The 21,279-nt window shown below is 49.3% G+C and overlaps 1 protein-coding gene across 3 annotated transcripts in view; it reads left to right on the plus strand.

The window, feature by feature from the left end:
• Positions 1–20,520, plus strand: part of WDFY4 (WDFY family member 4) — a 290,937-nt gene extending 270,417 nt beyond the window's left edge. For 2 of the 3 annotated variants that reach the window (XM_033130918.1, XM_033130920.1), the window contains exons 54-62: positions 2,591–2,803; positions 5,203–5,350; positions 6,341–6,525; positions 7,338–7,496; positions 11,251–11,430; positions 13,280–13,462; positions 15,817–15,901; positions 19,296–19,407; positions 20,123–20,520. In XM_033130918.1, coding sequence (XP_032986809.1) covers positions 2,591–2,803; positions 5,203–5,350; positions 6,341–6,525; positions 7,338–7,496; positions 11,251–11,430; positions 13,280–13,462; positions 15,817–15,901; positions 19,296–19,407; positions 20,123–20,189 — 1,332 coding nt within the window. In that variant the 3' untranslated portion in view covers positions 20,190–20,520. The remainder of the gene's footprint in view (positions 1–2,590; positions 2,804–5,202; positions 5,351–6,340; positions 6,526–7,337; positions 7,497–11,250; positions 11,431–13,279; positions 13,463–15,816; positions 15,902–19,295; positions 19,408–20,122) is intronic. The other variant, XM_033130921.1, reaches the window with a different exon arrangement.
• Positions 20,521–21,279: the final 759 nt, after the last annotated feature.

Here is a 21,279-nt window from a genome sequence, read left to right on the forward strand (position 1 = left end):
TGAAGAAAAAATTTATTAAGACATTCCCAGATAAATGGAACAGAGAATTTATCACCAGCAGACCTGACCTACAAGAAATACTAAAGGGAGTTCTTCACCTTGAAATAAAAGGACACTGGACAGTAACTCAAATACATAGATAACAAAAATAAAGGAAGAGAATAATGGTAAGGGAATGGAGATGGTGAGGATGGGTAACAAAAATGCTGCTTGTGAAAGAGAGAATAATACCTGGAGGAGACACGAGGTTAAGGAAATGTTATGGCTTTCTTGTTAAATTTTCAGTACGCATATTTAAGAGGCAGTGGGAAAGAGAAGTTGGATATACAAGAGAAGGATTAATAAATTCTTAAGAAAGCTGGAATCCAAAACAAAGGTAGAGGGTTAGCTTTTTGCAAGAGGTAGGACAGCTTCTTGACTTAAATAGGAGGCAGGGAGGTCAGCGAGTGGAGGATGAAGGTAAGGTTATATGTGTTTTCAGGAAGATGTAGGAGCTCCTAATTGGCTTCTATTTTTCTCTGTAAAGTAGGAGGTATGGTCAACTGCTGAGAGTGGACAGGAGGAGAAGGTCAGAGTTGAGGAGAGTGCAGGAAATGTGAAAGTCATATGGAAAAATTAAGTACGAGCTGTCCAGAAAAACATATCTAGGTGTTCTGGCTCAGTGTCCATCTGAGATTGGTGACCAAAAATTATTGCATAATCAATTTTCCCCCTTGTGTAATGTTCTCCAGGTCCTCTGGTATTGGCATAAAGACAGAAAATATTTGAGTTTTCTCAGAGTGCTGTGAAAAGACAGAAGTACACATGATTAAAAAACATAACAAGAGATACTGGCCGTAGTGCTATTGAAATGATGACCCACTAAATCTAAGCTGGATCAGAGTGTGGCGAAAGACAGAAGAGTGTTGATAGATTAACAACTGAAACAAGTGAAGGGGTGAGGGTCCTGGAAGTACCAATAAGATGGAAGAATAGTAGGAAGTAGGTAAAGAACCAGCAAGGTGAGGGTGTGGCTTTCACCAACTGGGATGTTTGAATGATTTTGAAAATAGAGCAGTTATAGATACTGCCATGGGTTAAGGTGTGTCTGTGAGAGTGGGTGACTTTAGGTAGAATGGAGGCAAAAGTCATTGCAGAAGTGAAGCTTAAGAAACTTCTTAAGAGGTGAAAGACTGAAATCACTAAGGATGGTCATAGCAAATCTTGGGCTCTGCTCAGCAGAGACAGGTACCATCTCTCAGGTAAACTGGGCATCTAAACACTACGTTTTCTCTTGCTCTTGTACATACTGCCAACCTGGATGCCTTAACCTCAGCCAACACCATCCATCTGGGCTGTGTCTATGAAGGATGGAGCATATTTGGACTCCCAGGCTAAATTCTTTCTGTTTCCTGTTAGATGTCACCTTTAGTTAGGGGCAGATGTTGCTGGCTACCAGTGGGAGCTCTGTTCCTGAGAACGGTGGCGTTTAGGTCCCACTTAGAGGCTGCAAACTCAGAGCAAGGCTCTGTGGCTAAGTCTGGAACACCTCCTGCCTTCCTACCTGGGGACAGAGAGCCTACATGTGGTCAAAATATCCCTCAAGGGCATCACACGTGTCCCTGAGGTGCATGGATAAAATGCCCTTGCCCACTGTATGGCCTACACTGGACAGAGGGGCCCGTCAGGAGAGCTCACATTGCCTGGGACTGAGCTGCACCTCAAAGGCAGGTTCTGTCCTCTCCCTTCCAGAGATAAGTTAGAAAGAGACCCAGACCCGGATGTCAGTAATTTCTAAGTGAAGTGAGATCCGCTCAGAGGGACTGGATGTCCCCTGTGGAGTTCTGAGGCCTAAAAGTTGGGGGCTAGGATAGTAGTTTCAAAAAGCACCTGTGAGCCTGTCATCTCAGAAGTGGGGTACTCATACCTGCCAGCAAACGGTGGTGTATGGGCAGTGACAACGAACAGAAAATCCCAAGCCATGCCCGGTACTTAGTGGGTATCCAGTGTAGTCACCGTAGTTAATACTACATGGAGATTAGCCATGGACACAGCTAATCTGCACATAAACCCACAGAGGTACAATTACTGTCCGTATTTTGCAGATGAAGAAACTGAAGAACAGAGATATTAAGGAATGTTAAGTGGCAGTGCTGGGGTCCCATCCTCTCCAGAGCATGTTCTCTTAACGGCAACACTTAGTGTCTAAGACCCTGACGTTTTCTGGTCAGAATCAGCTCTCCCCTCTTCCTCTGTCAGATCTCAGCAGAGCCCCAAGACTTCATTTTCAGTCTGGTCTCTTCCATTTAGCTATCACTCCCCACACCTGCATGACATAGATACTGGGATCCTCATGGTTACTCCGTGGAGGGATGAGCTGGGTTGGTGGGAATGGTCAGTTGTGTTTTGCCACTAGCTGGAGGCAGGAATTGGGTGGTCCTTGGGTGGCCTGCACACCTGCACCGTCAGAGCTCACCAAGCACAGGGAAACATCCCTCGTGTCCTGTGCAGAGCCAGCATCCTGAACCACGTGCCGCTCCTGATCTGTGCAGCGAGATCACACGTCTTTGAGAGGCCTGCACTTTTCATGCTCTTTGGATTTTGTTTCCAGGCTTTGGAATGTGACTTTGTCAGTGCCAACCTCCACCACTGGATAGACCTCATTTTTGGGTACAAGCAGCAGGGACAGGCCGCAGTGGAGGCTGTGAATACCTTCCATCCCTACTTCTATGGCGACAAAATAGACCTCGGCAGTATCGGTGACCCCCTGATCAGAAACACCATCCTGGGGTTTGTCAGCAACTTTGGACAGGTGCCCAAACAGGTACAGCGTGCCACGTCCTTTGTCTTCCCTTCTCAACACAGTGTATGGAGTGTGAGCTTGGGAGGGAGAGAGTGAGGACATATTTTCCTGGGATGGGAGCAAGAAAGAGGGCTAGAGAGGCAAAATCATCTCTGATCATCTTCCTATGCCTTCAATGTCAAGGCTTAACCCTCAGTTACCACGTGATGCTGATGAGGACACCGTTAGGTGATGACACCATTGATGATAAGGATGAAGGCTGCATTCACCTGTGATGGATATGACAGACGCTGTGATACCCCACAGGAGTTCATTCTTCACATGCATCTACCCTCTAGGGTTGTTGTGAAGGTCCAATGAGTTAAGATGTCAAGGGCTCAGAAGTGCCTGAAATATGATTAGCACTCAACAAATGTTACTTAGCAGTGTTGTTACTTCATTGAGCCCTCTTATAAGCTCTGTGTGTAGGAATTATTCTTTTACAGGTGAGGAAGCAGAGGCTCAGAGAGGCTAAAGAAATAGTTTCCCTCTTATTGCAGCATTAGCAGGTGAGAAGTAGAGCTCTAGCTCCATCTGGCCGGCTCCAAAGCCCATGTCACATTGCCACCGCTGTGAGAGCATCTCAGTTCTGCCTCCTGGGCCCCCGGTGAAATGGCAGGCATCTCACGTGAGCCTTTTTCTCCGCTGGCTCCATCCGCTATCAGGATAGTCACATGGCAATGTGACACCCTGACGAATGGTGTGCAGGAGAGTTAGGTGTTTATTATTTGAGTATAGCCCTCTTGATCCTCACACTTCAGTTCAATGTAGAGAAGTTTTGCCCCTGAGCAAACTTCTGGGGCAAAAACTCTGGGGTCCCAGCCTGGCAGTCAGGAGTCACACTGGGAAATGAGTGCAGAAGCCCAGCCAGTTCCAGAACCATCCTGGGCAATGGCCCTCCCCACATGTAACCATGAGGACTGGACAGGCTCATCTCAGTCAGTGCAAAACTAGTAACTTCTTTTCTGCCTGGTCCTAGGTGGCATGCTCATGTTTGCCCAGCTCCCAGTAAGGGAAATGTGAAAAGGCCTGAGGGGGACTGGAAAAATGGGTGACACCTCCAAATGTGGGTTTGCCCAGGGAAGGCTTTGTAGAAAGGAGACAATTTTAGGAAAGAAGCTTGAGTATCCTAATGGTCTCATTTCTTTCATTTAAAAAAAAATAGAATAATACAAATAAAGCACTTAAATACTTCAGAAGAGCAGCCGCCACCATCCGGCTGTGTCCTGTGTTATACACTCATAGTCCTTGCCCACTGCAAAAATATTTTCACATCTGTGTGATTGTGGAGCACACACTATTTTAGATTCTGATTTTACTTCATGATATTTTGTGTGAGCTTTGAAAAACATTTCTAAATAATTATCAGAATTAGAATTCTTCATGCAGTCCCAGCCTGAAGATAAGATTAAAATGTTTCAGGGCTGTGCACTGTCCCATCAAAGCTGTTCCTGATGAAGTGTAACAGGGACCCGGGGCTTCAGCCATTGTGCTGTGTGGGAAGAATGGTACTTATTTAATGCTCGTTTAAGACTCATTGTTCTGATTTCTGTTTCCAATGATCCCCCACCCATCTTTACTCGACGGTTCAGCGTCTGATGGAGAGCTGCAACAGCCAAGGCTGCTCTGACTCCCTCAGCTGTCTGCTGACCTTCCACCTCCCCACCCTCTCAGGGTGCCCAGAAATATGCCCCCTGGCTGGAGAAAGAAGCCCAGCATGGGACAGTCAGGAGGGCTGGGGATGGTGGAGGCTGGAGCTGGCCTCTGGCTCAGCAGCAAGGATTCCACGTGGCTTTGCACTTCATGCTTTGCCCGGTTATGCAAAAAGTTTGGCGTTAGGGACAATTTGACACTAGAGATCTAAGAAAAATGAAAATAAGAAAGGCTACTACTAAGAGCCCATGCTTTTCAGAATATTTAAATGGATGCTTTTAGAGAATTCTTTGCAGGATGTGCCTGCAGAGAGTGTAAGGGAAATGGAAAACATGAGCAATAGCTTGAGCAAATGAAGAGAGATCTGGATTGGGGAGAGGGCCATTCTGACCCCATGATCTGAGAGACAGCTCTTGAGAGGTGATCCTTTCTCCATGCAACTTGGTGAAGAAGACAAATTTGGCAGCCAGGAAGGGTATGTGTGCCAGTCCTGCACTGTGAACCTGAGAAAGCAGCCACCCTCTCTGAGCCCTAAGCCCCTCACCTGTAACATCTGAGGGTTGGACCAGATGGTTTTGTTTATGCTGATCATGCTCTCCCAGGTCAGGAGCAAGCCCAGCTGGGCATGCCCCAGAGCACAGGGGCGGCTGAGACTCTCATGGGGACGACTCGTCTGGCCGTCTGCCCCTAATGACCTGTGCGGTGTGTCTGTCCCCTCACCTCTCCAGCTCTTCACTAAACCGCACCCGGCCCGGACGGCTGCAGGGAAGCCTTCCTCTGCAAAGGATGTCTCCACCCCTGCGAGCCTGCCCGGCCACCCGCAGCCCTTTTCCCACAGCCTGCAGTCGTTGCGGCCCTCGCATGTCACAGTCAAAGGTGAATACCTTGCCTTTCTTAGCTTGGTTCCCTGTCCCACAGTTGTCCCTTCAGTGACTGGTGTTCCTCTGGAGCTTCAGGGGCATAGACTTCGGCAGGGGCTTGGTGTCTGACTGTGTCGCAGGTCACAGCAGGAATCTGGGGAGCCCCCTGCTCTGTCTGGAAGTGTCTAGGATGACCTCTATCAGCTCCTAACTGCTGAAAACCCACCTGTCTGTGTGTCTGTCTGAGACACACCCCTCTTCTCTTTCATGTGCACACACACACACACACACACACACACACACACCTCTTCTCACCTCCAAAACCTAATGGGAAAGTCCCAGGTTTCCCACGGGAAGGTTTCAGCCTCCTGTCCTTGGTACCTGATGCCACTGTTGCCCCTGAGCTCCCAGGTGGGCCTGCAGCCAGTGGCCGAGAGCACGTCCCTGGGCAGATGGCCTGGGTGTGAGTTCCCGTCCTGCCACTTCCTAGAGAAGCTGTGTGTGTCAATTCTGACGTGAGCCACGCGGGGGCATGCAGTGCTTTTGGGACATAACCCCTGCATGGAACGTTCTGACCCCAAGGAGTATAACGTCAGATTTGTTGCCGTTTTTTTCCTTTGAAGTTCAGGAACAGTGTCCTTGGCACACCCAGTCCTGTTAGATATGGTGCCTGGGAGGGGCAGGGAGGACAGAGCTCTCCAAGGCTCCTATGGTTTTGTGCCCCACAAGCCTCCACGCCTCCTCCCCTGCCACGAGCCCTTAAGAGACACAGAAAACCTGCGTGGCCACACACTGAATGTATGTGCTAAGTTAGGGGAGGAACTGAGGGCCAGGGGACCGGTGCGGGGCCAGGGTCTGACGCGGCCCCTGGAGTGAGGGGCCTGGGCGAGCTGCCCCTGCCTGTGTTTTGCCAAGTCTGACTTGCCTGCCCCGGCTCCGCCTGGGCCCAGATAAAGTGGGTGCTGTCCTTTGCTGTGTGAGCTCCACCACACTGACTGGGGAGCAGATATGTACCTTTTCTCTCTAGGCTCAGAGTCCCCCAAAGGTGCCATCGGCCACATCGTCCCCACCGAGAAGACCATCCTGGCGGTGGAGAAGAATAAGGTGCTGCTGCCTCCTCTCTGGAACAGGACCTTCAGCTGGGGCTTTGACGACTTCAGCTGCTGCCTGGGGAACTATGGCTCTGATAAGGTGAGCAGGCCCGGAGAGCAGGCTCAGCACAGGGCCTCAGCTTCTTTCACTTGGGGCAGAGAGGGGCCAGAGGTGGGTGAGCCCAGAGCAGGCACAGCCGCCCAGGGCCCACGTCCTCCACGTGGCTGTGCCCCAGCCCGGGAGTGAGAGGGTTCGTATGACTGTGCCAAGAGACATCGTGGGCCAAGCCTCTAATCACTTTCCAAGGAGTCAAGCTGGTAAGTTAGCAGGGCACGATGTCACCACCACAGTGGTCTCTGCACTGAGCCCACTCAGACTCTTAGTCTGGGTGCAAAGTCCTGGGTGGGTGGGAGTTGCTTCTCCAGCCCCGGTCGTGGCTTAGTCTCAGAGAACACGTGCTGAGTATTCAACGGTGTCAGAAGCAAGCCGTGTGGTTACTCGTCCTTTACCCCTGCTTTAGGCCATCCAACTATCTCACCTTCTGGATGTGGCCCCGGCCGCCTCGCTGCCTCCCTTCCTACCTTTGCTCCCCTCCCACTAACCCTTCACCCCATCCTGTAACATGGCAGGAATTCACTGCCCTCTCGTCGTGCTCACAGGAGTTTCACAGGGTCCCCATAACTGCTTGTCACTTGTGTCTCCCCACCTGTTAGAGTATGAGCTCCTTGGGGACAGGCCTGGGATGGCCTGGACTTTGTCACTAGGGCCAGGCTCCTGAACAAGTGACATGTTCACAGTTCATGGGCAGGCAGCGGCATCCAGACCTGCCTGTGTCCCTCTGTCACGCTGGCCTGGGATCCCAGCCCTGTGCTGGCTTTGGTACCCATGCTCACCCTACTTATCTTACACAGATCCTGATGACGTTTGAGAACCTGGCTGCCTGGGGACACTGTCTGTGTGCTGTGTGCCCATCCCCCACGACAATCATCACCTCCGGGTCCAGCGCCGTGGTGTGTGTATGGGAGCTCAGCATGGCCAAGGGCCGCCCAAGAGGCCTGCACCTCAAGGAGGTATGGTGCGTCCAGCAGCCGGGTGGCTTGGGTAGGTGTGGTACATCGGGCAGGTACAGTGCCCTAGCATGCCCCACCTCTCTGACCGCAGGACAGAGAACACGGTGAGGCACTGAGGGTGGCACACGGCTCTGTGTCACTCAGAGCACCATTTCATGCCCACGGGGGGTTTGACAAATGTCCAGAGCAGGTACCTCCGTGGGGACCCACACACCACTGATGCTGCTTCCATGTCAGTGCCAGTGAAGCTGGTATCCTGGAACTAGAGAACATGTTTGAGTATTTGCCATGGACACTTGTATGTGGACGGCCTCACTTTACCTTCCCAACAGCCCTACAAAATAGGGACTGTTATCATCCCTGCTTTATTGGGGGGATAAAAGGTGTAAGGAAGTTAGTTAAATGATTCATCCCAAATCACAGAGCCAGGAGATGAAAGACAGTTTCAGAGCAGGAGAGACTGTGCAGGAGCAGAGCGAAGCTGGGGCGGGCAGACGACTCCGCGGGTCCCACCTCACCGCTGCTCGTGGTGACAAACAGGGCTGGTCACTGTTTACTGAAGACTCTGCACTTAATCTAATCTTGTAAAGCAGGTATTATTAGTCCCCTTTCAGAACTGAGGCTCACAAATGTCGAGTTCGCATTTTAATCTAGGTTTGTCTAACGTTAAACCCCATGCTTTCTCCCTATATACCCTTGAACTTGCCCAAGAATATCACGAGGGGACACTTCCAACTCTAAATGCAATTTCTTTTTACATCTGTTTTGTAGTTAGTCATATAACCCCAAAATAACAAGAAACAAAATTAGTCATAAAAAACTCACCACCGACGAGATTTCCAAAACTGAACCTATTTCACTGGAACCGATACTGGGTTTCTCTGGGTGTTTCCCAGCCACCCCAGCACACGTGTGGTGTGCAGTGGCACTCGTAACCATAAGGCAGCTGATTAGTTCTGCAGAGGTGGTGGCACCTGCGGGGAGGCAGCTGTGTAGGTCAAGTGCAGTCTGTCTTCCCCAGACTCTCAGAGAAGTCCTCCAAAGCCAGGCTTGGAGCTCCTGCCTTGTCATGTTGCTCCTTTCCATCAACTGCTGTGTCAGGGGGCTGGGTTTTTATTCCGGACCTGAGTGAAGAGACTGCTTTACTCTGTAGGGTGCCCTGCTCCCCCAGGGTTCACTCTGGGGACAGTGCGAGGTCCAACCTGACCCCAAAACCAGCCTTTGTGAGCTGGGGAAAGGACCCTCCCATTGCTGCTCCAAGGTTCTGTTCAGTAGCGGTGATGCTTCATCAAAGCCTCGTACTGACGGCATACAAATTCAATTTATCATCTCTCCATGCTCCAAATCAAGAGGAAAAGGAATGGGTATTCCACATGCTCTTATACCCTACGCAAAATAAAAACCTTTATCATTTACCTACAGAGGCTGACATGGCCTGGGGGAACCCTCAGACCACCAGCTGCTCAGTGAGGGGGGTCTGTCCCCAACTTGTAGACAGATAAGTCATCATTAAACAGCTTCATAAACAGTTTTTGAAAGTATTTTATTTTAAAAGATATTACAACATTAAAGATAAATTTCAAATTCACTTCAAATTCACTGTATAAGCCCTACGAAAGTTTTCATTGTTTCATATTAACACCCCCAGACATACATGTTTATGCCATTCTGATCATCGTGTAGACATGTTTATTCTTTCACCCAGCCTATCAAATTGTTTCTGCTTTTCTACATTCTCTATAATTTACATTTCAATTGTTCTATATTATTTCATTTCCATAAAATCACATTTCAATTGTTTCATTATGTCAGTGCAGTTTCATAAACCGTTTCTTCAAAAACTAAACAATTATATTGCTTCCAAGTTTTAACTATTTTAAACAGTGCAGTGGAAAACAGCCTATATAGATTGCTGCTTGCTTCTGATTAGTTGTTTCCTTAAAATAAAGTTTAAGAAGTAGAATTATGGAGTGGTGACATAATGTTTTCCATAATGGCTCTATCGCTTTATGGTGCCACCAACACTTCATTGGGAGGACACATCTGACCACACCTATCCAACATGAAGAATTATTTTCAGAGGTTTTTATTTTATTTTTGCTACTTCAGTTGGGTATAAGATGATATAATGAAGTTATTTTCGCCGGCCACATAGAGAGGTATTATTCTGAGAAACAAAAGAGCTGACTAAGAACACATTTGAAACTGCTGTCCGCCTTGTCTGATTTCCCAGGCCTTTCAGAGGCTGACTGCCCCCCCGGTGCTTTAGTTGAGGCAACAAGCACCTGATGCCCAGGGCTGCAGACTGGTGCTCCAGTCCCCGGTGCTTCCCCTGCAGGGAGGAGCAGACATGGCTCCATTAACGGACAGGAGGCATAGGTGCTGGAACTCGGAGCTTCTCTCTCTGAACCCCCAGCCCTGACTCCCAGGCCCCTCGCCTGCATTCTTTGGAGTCACCATGTTCCCTGTGGTTAGAGCCTTAGTCATCAGACAGTTCATTCTGGGAAGAAACGAGAAAGCTCGTGTCAAGTCTTCTGCTTTCCTCTATTCGTTTAGACAGTTTCCATTCTCCCAAGATGACCTGAATCTTCCTTCGTGGGTTACACCCAGAACCTTGCCAGCACCATCTGGTTGTTGCTACATTGGGTTCCACTGAGGACAAATGGGAATCTGAGGCAGAACTTTTCATTGCTGTGATTAGGCAAAGTGACAGTTTTCACAAATGACGCTCAGCCTCAGTGACCCAAGTGAGTGAGCAGTAGTCTGTCCTGAAGGTGGAGGTTTACCATGCGGTAGGTGTGCATCATCAGGACCCTTCTCTGGCTGATTCCAGAGGGCGAAAGGCACGTGTGTGTACAGCAGCTCTCAGATCAGGCTTACCGGGAGCCTCTGGGACGGTTGTGATGGAAACCACACCGTTGCCAGTAGCATTTGCCTAGCAGGCTGCCCCAGCCCCTCGGGAATGTGTCCCCAGGAAGCAAGGCCTCTGACCAGATGTGGACACAGAATCATCCCAGCTCTGGGCCAGACGCTGCACAGGCCAACTTGAGGGCCAAGACTGAGGCCTGAGTCACCCGCTGCCACATGGCCAGATTGGCTGTGAACCCAGACTCACCAGACTTGAAAAGTTACATCCTTTTAACTATGACATGACCTCCCTGCTGTCTTCCCAGTTTAGATTCCAGGGAGGGGCATGTATATGTCTGAGTTTCCCTTAATGTGATGCCCAAACTTGAGTGTGCATGAAAATTCCCTGGAGGGTTTGTGGAAACCCAGGTTGAGGGTCCCCTCCCCCAGAGTTTCTGATTCAGTAAGTCTGGGATAGGGCCCAAGAATCTGCATGTCTGACAAGTTCCTAGATGATGATTATGTCGCAGGTTAGGACTCCACACATTGTAAATCAGCGCCCTTGCATATTAATAGTAGTGTGTGCTATTTCAGGATGAGAGACAAATACAGGGGGTACAGAGTACAAAGCGCTGCTGTCGACTGCCTGGTCATGATAAAAGGACACTGGTTTTCCCCAGCTGGGCCTCAATCCTGGAGACAGATGGAACTGAAGGGCAGTCATGGGTGCGCGCGCGTGCACACACACACACACACACACACACACCCACAGGATTTGAAATCACCGATCACTCCAAATCTGTTTGCTCATCTGGGGCCCAACAGTAAAAGGGGGGGCAGATTATCTCACCAAGTAGCTGTGTTGATGATCCTGCTCAGAAACTCTGCGTCTGTCTCCTATCCCCAGGCCTTGTATGGACACACACAGGCTGTCACGTGCCTGGCAGCATCAGTCACCTTCAGCCTCCTGGTGAGTGGCTCCCAAGACTGCACCTGCATCCTGTGGGACCTGGACCACCTCACCTACGTGGCCCGCCTGCCTGCCCACCGGGAGGCTGTATCTGCCATTGCCATCAGTGACGTCTCGGTGAGGCCCTCTTTCTCAATGTCTGTATTCTCAGCATGTCTGTGAGCCTGGGTAATGGCATGGTGCCTCTAGAGGAAAGCCACGGGTAGAGAGATGCTGACCATCCCAGAATGCTGAGAGGGCCCCAAATATGTGGAATATTCTCTACACAGGCAGAGTGGAGCCATTAATATATGTAGCCTCTGGGTCTAGATTTTACTTTTTGCTTCCTTAGTTTTTCTCCTTCAAAGTGGTGAGAGTAGTGGGACATTTCTATTCTGGCATGGGCACCGGAGAGTTGGGACAAAAAGTTGGCTTTGGTGAGGCATCTACTGGGCTTAACTAATTCAGCATGTTGACTGCAAATCAGTGTTGACTCAGTAGGTACCTGTGCTCTCCATGACAGGAAGTGCTTCCACTTGTCCCTCCATGCTGGCTATCAAAGTCGAGCTTATCAGAAGTGCGTGCATGTGTGTGTGTGTGTGTGTGTGTGTGTGTGTGTGGTGTCTATGTGAGATAGAGTTAAAGAAGTACACATGTAAATCTTAGTGTGGAGTTTCTCCCAGTCTGGAATCAGCATCATCGGGCATGGGGTTCCCTGAGGATGCAGAGGCTCTGCCTTTGCTCATAGAAAACTCCAGGGGCCCAGGGTATGGACAGAATGGGAAAGGGGATCATAGGAGGAGGAGGGAGATGGAGGAGCCTCCTGGTGCCAACTAGGGCTGAAAATAATGCTCCAGATAGGCTTGAGTCCAAAATGAATGTTACCTGGGCAGATGGAGGATTGAGGATAGATTGATGGAGGAATGGAGGATGGACGGATGGATGGATGGATGGATGGACTGAAGGATGCATGGGTAGATGGATGACAGGTGGTTAGATGATGGATAAATAGATATGTGGGTGGCTGGATATTGGGATGAACTACTGGGTGAATAGATAGATGGGTAGATGGAGAATGGATGGATGAATGGAAGGATGGTGGGTGAATAGATGAATGGGTGAATGTATTGGGAAGGCACTTATCCCTGATCTGGGAGAACATAAAACCCATAAAGAGTGATGTCCCCAGACCCGAAAGAAGACTTATAACAGGACAACCATTTATTGATCTCAACTTGTCCTGAAGCCAACTTTGTTCACCAAGTACTGCTGGGGCCAGTGCTTGATGCTGGGCAGACATGGTCCCTGGCCTCAGGCAGACTACCAAACAATTCAGGAAGGGACATGGTGGAGCCCAACCCAGGGAGCTTTGGGGGACACAGAGCTCCCTACATCCCTTCTGTGGTTAATACAAGGCTCAAAGGCATGGTTCCAGCTGGCTCTGTGAGTCTCTGTGATGGTGGCAACTACTCCACTGGGCACAAAAATAGAAAAGACTTGAGGAGCAAACACTCTGGATATAAACAATTCTGAAGATACAATGGGGAAATTTCTCCTCAGAAATTCCCTCCAAAGCGACATTGTCCAATTTTATGAGCCACATGCTATCTTTTGAAGCTCAGTACTCTGCCCTGTACCTGGTGAAGTCCAAAGCTGCTTCTTGGGAAAAGGCCTGGCTAGTCAGGTATAGGCCCTGTGTCTAGAGCCAAGGGTGGTCTCCAGGATGGGTTTTCTGTGCCAGTCAGTATACTGCCAGAAAGAGGGGTGTGGGAAAGGAGTCAGGAATACACAGCTGGTCAGCTTATGTGGGAAAAGACCTATAGGTCAGCTGGGAAGAGACGGATGTCTTAAGGGGTCTTGAAGTACCTTGGTTAGTCTTCAGAAGGTGGCAGAGGGTGCTTGCATGTACAAAATGAGTGGTTGAGCAAGTGGCCAATGGGCTGGCAGTGACCTCAGCTTGGAGTGAAGCCAGCTTTCACTGCTGCAGGGCACCATTGTATCCTGTGCGGGAGCCCACTTGTCCCTATGGAATGTCAACGGACAACCCCTGGCCAGCATCACCACAGCCTGGGGCCCAGAAGGAACCATAACCTGCTGCTGCATGATGGAGGGCCCAGCATGGGACACAAGCCACGTCATCATCACTGGAAGTCAAGATGGCATGGTCCGGGTAGGTGTGTCTTGGGCAGAATGAGTGCGTGGTACAAGAATTGTGTTCATCTTCATTTGCTCACTTCCTCCAAGAGTCCAAGGCTGCATTTGAGACGATCTCAGACAAGGTTCCCACAGCAAGTGAGGGCAAAGGCAAGCCTTTTCCTAGGAAAAAAGTAAATAGATAAAAAAAATATACATATAATTTTATACATACTTATACTCTTCTAATGAAATAAACACTTTATCACAAGGTGTGAAAGTTGAATGGTCAAATGCATAAGAATATAGCCCTGTGCTGAATAGAGATGTTTGGACCATCCATTCATCCATCCATCCACTAATCCATCTACCCATCCAACTATTTGTCTCTCTATCTATCCATCTATCCATCTATCCATCCATCCATCCATCCATCCATCCATCCATCCACCCATCCATCCACCCATCCATCCACCCACCTACCGTGTTTCCCCGAAAATAAGACCTAGCCAGACAATCAGCTCTAATGTGTCTTTTGGAGCAAAAATTAATGTAAAATCCAGTCTTATTCTACTATAATATAAGACTGGGTCTATAATATAATAATATTATAATATAATACCGGATCTTATATTAATTTTTGCTCCAAAAGACACATTAGAACTGATTGTCCGGCTAGGTCTTATTTTCAGGGAAACAGGGTACCTATTTATCTCTCTCTTTCCTTACTTCCTCCCATCTTTCTATTCTTCTTCCCTTCCATCCATACATCTATTCTTACATCTACTCTGCCACCCATACATCCATGAATCTATCCACCCACCCGACTATTTGTCCCTCCAACTATCCATCTGGCCATCCATAGAACATTCATTGAACTTTGGCTCTGTGCCAAGTACTTCATGCAAGCCACAGGGAACTCAGAGATTAATGATAAACAGGGCTTTGTCCTCAAGATACTCATATTCTAGAAGAGAAAACAAACAGAAAATACATGTATGTGGTTCATGCTATGATTAGGATAATCAAAGAGTACCATGGATCCTCCGAGGAGGGCCATGGAGAGGGAAATCAAGAAGAGAAGGAAAAAGAGACATTGAGGTGGAAGGAATCGGATGGGAAGAACAAAATACAGGTAATTTTTCTGAGACTGACAGAAAGGATAAAGGAATGAGTAAAAATAAGGAATAATTAACAGTCTTACTCAAAAACCCTCAATTGAGCTCCACAGTTTATGAAATGAACTGTTAATTGAATACTACCAAGTATGCATGTGGAATTCTACAAGCATTTATGACATTGTGCTGTATGCCAACACAGGTCAAACTTACCTTGCCATCCAGGGGCCTCTACACTTAAAGTCTCAGAATAATCGTAGAGGTGATGCTTCAGGAAGCAGAATGGGTAACATGGTGGGGATTCCAAGAGGAGAATGGATTTATTTCCAAGGGAGAGACATCAGAGGAGGTGGCATTTCAGCTGAGTCCTAAGGATAAGACAAGTCAAAGAGTATGGAGGAGGCCGTGCAGGCTGAGAGGCCAGAGTGCATGGATAGGAGAGAAAAGGCTAAGGAGGGCCCCCTGAGAAATCCCCTTCAGTGCCCCATCTGTGAGCTGTGAGGGGCACAGAGTCTCTGCAGAGAGCAGGGTGTCCTGGGCTGGCCGGAATGTGAGGAGATCATGAAGAGCTGGGCTTGGTGGGTATGGTCCACACTGTGGGTCAGTCAGAGCAGCCTGGGCTGGCTGGGCAGCAGGTGCATTTCTGTCATGGGTACACCCGGCCTGAGTGAGAGTCTTTCGTGTCCTCAGCAGCCATTCATTCTGCCTGGTAACTGAGCTCCTGGTAGGGCCCAGTGCTGTGTAGACCTGGTGCGGAGCTCCTGGAAGCATTTAAGTGGAGACTGGTCCTTGTCCTTAAGTGACACAAAGTCCAGACTCAGCAAGTGAGAAGCCAGATGTGGTCAGCCTGAGGGCACTCACATGCCTTGGGACCAAGGTCCAGACACAGAGGGTGGGGAGGCCCAGGTGCTGAGTGGTGAGGGAGGCCTCCAGGGACGGTGGCAGAGGGGCAAGCTGCACTAGCTGAGTAAAATGGTAATGAACTGGCTGCTGAGTCTTGTCCCTGCAGGTAGGGCATGGAGGAGAGATGCACTATGGACACAGGTGGGAGGGGGCGCATCCAGGCTGCACTTGGGCTTGGCTAAACCTCTGTGCAGGGAAGCTGGAGCCTAAGTAACCTATTCCCGGGAAATACATTAACATCGGAAGTGAAAGGCCGCCATGTCCTCACCCCTTCCCTCAGGGTCCCCCGGGTATGAAGGAATGTGATAGGCCCTGAGCCTGAAGACAGAATCATTCTCCCAGCCCATGGTGTTTTGTCTTTTCCTGGCAGATTTGGAAGACTGAGGATGTGAAGATGTCTGGTCCTGGGTGGACATCAGCAGAGGAGCCCTCAGCTCAGCCTCCAAGCCCCCCAGGTAACCGTTGTGCTAGGGGTGTATGAGCATCCTTGCCTGTTCAGCCCTCCCTCTCCTCTCTTCATCTCGGCCCAGAGCCTAGGGAGTCTCTGGGGGATGTTGCCAGGTTCTGGGGGGACAGGAGCACGTTTTACTGCAAGCTGCTAGTGGATTGTGAAGAAACACAGAAAGCTCTGTTGAGTTCTAGCCTCAACCTGCAGGGGCCAGTTAGCTCGGGGCTGCTCCTTGGATGTATGAACAGTGGTGGTGGTGAATGTCAGGGTCTCCTGAGCGTCAGGAGAGGGACACACCTCGCAGAACTTGGTTTAAGTCTCTCCATCTGCCTGGATGACTCTTTGATGCTAAAGTCCCCAGCCTGGGGCCTGGGTACAACTAGCTACTTACCTGGACAGCCAGGTGCAGACAGGAGCAGGGAGAGGCCTTGCTATATTCCCGGTGAGAGAAAGTGGTTCCACAGGCCCCAACCTACCCTGATGATCCTGGCTGAACCCACCCAACTCCTTAGGGACAGATTCGGGGCTGTTAGAATTCCCATGTCTAACAAGTCCCCAGGTGAGCCCTGGTGAGCCCCAAAGGAAGAGAAGCACGATTGTAGAGCAGAGCTGTCTTGGGTTGTGGAAGATGGGGACTGAGGTAAGAAAATCTGTTCTCCCTTCTGCCATCACAACCACCTCACCATGGCCGTCAGTTCAGAGCTGTGAGGGACAGAGCTGACCATGAGCAGTTCCACTGAGCACATGCCCTCTCTCATTCTCCATGGCAACCCTATGAACTAGGGATTACGAGGACACCCATGTGAGATAAGGAAACTGAGGCACAGAGAGGTTCAATAACTTGCCCACAGGTACCTAGAAGCACATTACTACTATCATTCTCTCGTCTTCCACCAGAGCAGACATGGCCACTGTCAGGATAACCTCAATCGCAGATAATGCCATGTAATCGTGTCACCACTCCCACCAGACCATCTTCTCCACAGTGAGCACAGGCACAAATCTCACCATCAAAGCTATCACCTCCTTTTCTTCTCACCTCCAATGCCCCACCACCACCACCTCCAGGGCAGCCAACCTTTCATGAAGTGAGAATTCTGTCATCCCAGACCCATGGTCAACCACTGGAGACAATTTTACAGATTGCTGAGCGCTGCCTCTGAAAAGGGTAGCCATTTGCCGTAAGTTCATTTGTAAAATGGACTCCACACCTCCTTGATTCATCTAGTCACAGATTCATGGATTCTTTCTTCACACAAGCACACAAAGACGTTTGCTTAGCCCCTGCTAGGTCCCAGGATGTATATTGGAACCCCTTCCTTCAAGATAGCACCCAGACAGGTGCTGGACTGACCCAGACAGGTGACCTCACAAGGATCTGCAACCACATTCAGTTCACTGGTGATAGATCTCCTGGGTCCTTTAGGGCCACAAGGAGTTAGCTTATCTCAGTGTAAAAGGCAAGATGCTGAGGCTTCTGCTTCTAAGGAACTCACAGCTCTTCTTTAGAGATCAGGAGCCAAACGCCTTCCCTTATTCACACCTATTTGGAAGAGAGCTAGCACGGGGTTCTTATTCTCCAGACTGCTTCTGAAGTAGTTCTGCGGTGTACCTGCATGAGAACACACCACTTCAGTCTAGGACCCAACTGCCCACTTCTGAAGCTCTCAGGGTCTAATAAGCAGAAGTCATGAGCTCAGCCAATGGTTGATGAATGGAGAATGGATGTCCAAGCAAGAATGCTGGCTGGCTGGGTGGGTGGATGGAGGAAGGGACAGATGAACAAAGGGCACCTCAGGGACATCCCACTGGCTCTGGAAGTGCCAGTGGATTCATGGGCTTCTTCTCAGGATCTAAAACTGTAGTGGCTGTGTTCACTGATAATGCGGTCTAGTGAGGTGAGAAGTGAGATGAAAAGCAGGAAACAAGGCTCTAGACCCAGCTCTGTCCATAGCAACTTCTCTGGCCCTCAGTTTCCCCTCTGTCAAGTGGAGGTATTTCCTGTCCATGCTGCCTTGCAGTGAGCTGATGACAGAAAAATGATGGACGCAGACAAGACCATACTCAGTAAAATGCAGGTCATTATTATAATTTTCTCAGACTTCTAAGAGACTGCTCCCCTAATATACTGGCTGATGATATTGGGGGACTTACAAGATGGCTTCAGGCCAATGGGAGCCCCAGGTCCACGGGCTCCCCCTGCTGTTTGTCCTGACCTGAGGTTGCCACTGCCCCATAGAATTAATGGCCAGGGTTGTGGTTACAGTTCACAGGAGGATTAGGATGAAAAGACAGGAGGGCACAGAGATAGTGATAAAAATCAGATTGAGCCACAGTTTATAGTTAGCAAATCCATGTGCACAAATACAAACCTAAGTCAGTGGAGGTCTTGTTCTCATAATATTGCTCAAAACTGTTTTGTTGGAGATGGACCGGTATTGGGCATGCCACGCGGATATCTGCATGTGTGTCCTCTTGTTGTGCATATTACTCCACCCTTCAAGTGTTGTAAGGGGCAAGAAAGGAGGTCTTTGAAGACATCAAGGATACTGCATTGTATGTGCATGTAATCTAACTTCTGCGCAGAATTCGTTTGTCATTTGCAGCAGGACCGACCCAGTTGAGTACTTTCCAGGAAACATCCCATAGATTTGGGCTCAGTCTGGTACATAAAAAGCGCTGGTTGTTTGGACTTTTTCACAAACACACATTGCACCTGCATTTCCTGGTGCACAGGCCTGTCTACACACACAAGGGGCCACCTGGGATAGCCAGGGCAGCCACATCGTCCCTGCCCTCACTCCAACCAAGTGACTTCGCAGGGATGTCTCTCCATCTCACCCTCCACATTGAAGGAATTACTGTCTGTCCCCAAATGCAGTCATTAAAATGAGTGAAGTAACAATCATTGAGTTATATTTTTTGAAAAAACATTCTCAGCATTTAATTATTGGTTGTGGCGTGAGAGGATTTAGATAAGTTGATAATGCCGACTTTATGTAATTTATTTTTACTAGGCAATTACAGGCTGCATTACATCCTGGAAGCAAGGTATTGTGGGGCATCTTATTAAGCATAAAGCCAGTAAACACTGATGAACAATTTTGCTGAACTAGGCATGCAATTTAGAAAGCAATAATACACAAATCCAATTTGGTACACAATGGATACCGCAGCACGTCAGCACATGTAACTATCACAGCCTGCAAATTAAATTGGGACGGCCCTTTTTGCAACAGCACAGGCCAAGATTAAATATATTTCCCCCCTCAATTTAACAAGTTGCTGACCACAAATATAAATATGTGTGTATGTGTTTTTGGCCCCATGTGTCGATGTACACGTGCATGTGTGTGAAGCCTCTTGGGTTTTCTAACTATGCTCTCATATGCTCCCCACAGGTCACAGGTGGGAGAAGAATCTTGCCCTGTGCAGAGAGCTGGACATCAGCGTTGCTTTGACAGGGAAGCCCAGTAAGACCAGCCCTGCAGTGACCGCTCTGGCCATGTACAGGTAATGATGGCTTGGCTTCTCCAGGCCTCCAGCAGAGGGCGCTGTGGCCACCCCTAGGAAAGTCCTGGCTCTTGGCTCAGGGTGGCCTCACTATATAGGGACCAGGAGGGTCCACCATGCACAAGATTCAGGCGAGCTGGCCATGTACAGCCCTAGGAAATGTTTCTTAACACACATATGTTCTTGCTCTCTCTCATTGAATATCCGTGAATTCATAAAGAAATTCAAAATGTAAAAGTATATTGCTTTGCAATTTAATCTCAGAGGACCCTTTCCTGAGGTCCACTGCAGACGGTAACATTTGGGTTGATGGTTATCCTATATACAGAAAATGCCTTTTGAGGTCTCTAAGCCAATGTGGAATAGTAAAGTATCAGATGCTACACACGGGTCCGGCTGTATCTCTCACAGGACCAGAGACTCCTGGAGATTCCAGAAAGAAAAAGTCAAGGCCTCAGCCTGCCCTGAAGCCTGGCTTCTTGGAACATCCCCTCAGTGCTTTGGGAGCCACAACCTCAGAGTTCAAAAGATCCCCCCAGGTCAAAACATTCCCCAGTTCTCCTCTCCCTCTGCCTGCCCCAGGTGGAGGCCAGGTTCAGGCTCCATGGGGTCCTGGACCGAACCTTCCATGTTGCATTTTCCTGAGTGCCAGCTGGGATAAGTGGGACTCACAGACTTGCGTCTAAAACTCCTGTCTATTCTTTCTCTTCCCAAGAAACCAGACCAAACTCCTGGTTGGCGATGAGAAGGGGAGAATATTCTGCTGGTCTGCAGAAGGGTAGGAGGAAGAAAGAGACAGCGGAGGCCTTGGCATAGCAGCTGTGGGCAACTGGGTGCAAAGGAAACCGCAGGGCCTCCCCTCCTCATGGCCCCGAGGACAGGGCTGGCTAGCCATCGGAACTCTACACCCTGAGCCCTGGCCCTGGCCCATGGGACTTTGGCCTTGGATTGTACAAGGATGCGCTTTACAAAATGGGTAAGAGTTCACATGAGGGCCTGCACACTGGAAGCCGACACTCGCTGATGCCACCTGTACACGAAATCACGCACAACTCACCTTTTCAAAGTGTTACTGCACTGAAGAAAAAAAAAATCGGGTCTCTTACTGGAAACTAAGAGGAAGTTCTGTATTGTCTTTATTTTATTAAAGCAACTATTTTCCAAATGCAAGGACTCTTGACTTTAAATCGCCACCCTTTTCCGCTCAGGTATTCACATCTCTAGTCTTAGAAGGGCAGGAAGCCCTCAGGAAAGCACCGCCCTCCTTCAGAGTGTTTCTCAGCCTTTTTGCAATCTGGCCCCTCCCCTTGCCTTGCCAGCCTTGCAGGGCTTCATGGGGAGTGAGGGGCCACACTCAGAAGCCCAGTTTCTGTGGCTGAGGCACAGGACAGGGACATGAGGCTGCCCATTGCAGTCAGGGAAGTCAGCCTGGGGGACACCCCCCCCGGGCCTGCTTGCCTCCAGTCCACACCCCACAGCAGATGGTAGTGGGTCCCAGCCAGGCTCAGGCTCAGCAAGGTTTTCCCAGGGCCCATCCTTATATGGAGGTCACGGGCTGAAGTCCACATGCTGATTGTGGACTGGAGCTCGTCCTGGGAAAATCTGGATTGCTTTTTGACTTTTGTTGTTCACCTGAAAATGCACAGCAGGTAGGTGGTCAGCCCCTTGAGGGACTCCAGTACCTCCCAGTTGTTGGGCACCGAAGGCCTCACCCTCACTCTAATGTCTTCTCCCTACCCCCGCCTTTCAGAACTCCTTGAAGGAAATGAACTCAAACTCAGGAGGGGACACAGTGACGTGGGGTGGCCAAGTTCCTCAGTGTCACCTCCCTGCCTAGAGATTTTCTTTCAGGGAATTGTAATCATTTCCCTA

This window comes from Rhinolophus ferrumequinum, chromosome 16, assembly GCF_004115265.2.
Source record: "Rhinolophus ferrumequinum isolate MPI-CBG mRhiFer1 chromosome 16, mRhiFer1_v1.p, whole genome shotgun sequence".
Classification (NCBI taxonomy): Eukaryota; Metazoa; Chordata; class Mammalia; order Chiroptera; family Rhinolophidae; genus Rhinolophus; species Rhinolophus ferrumequinum.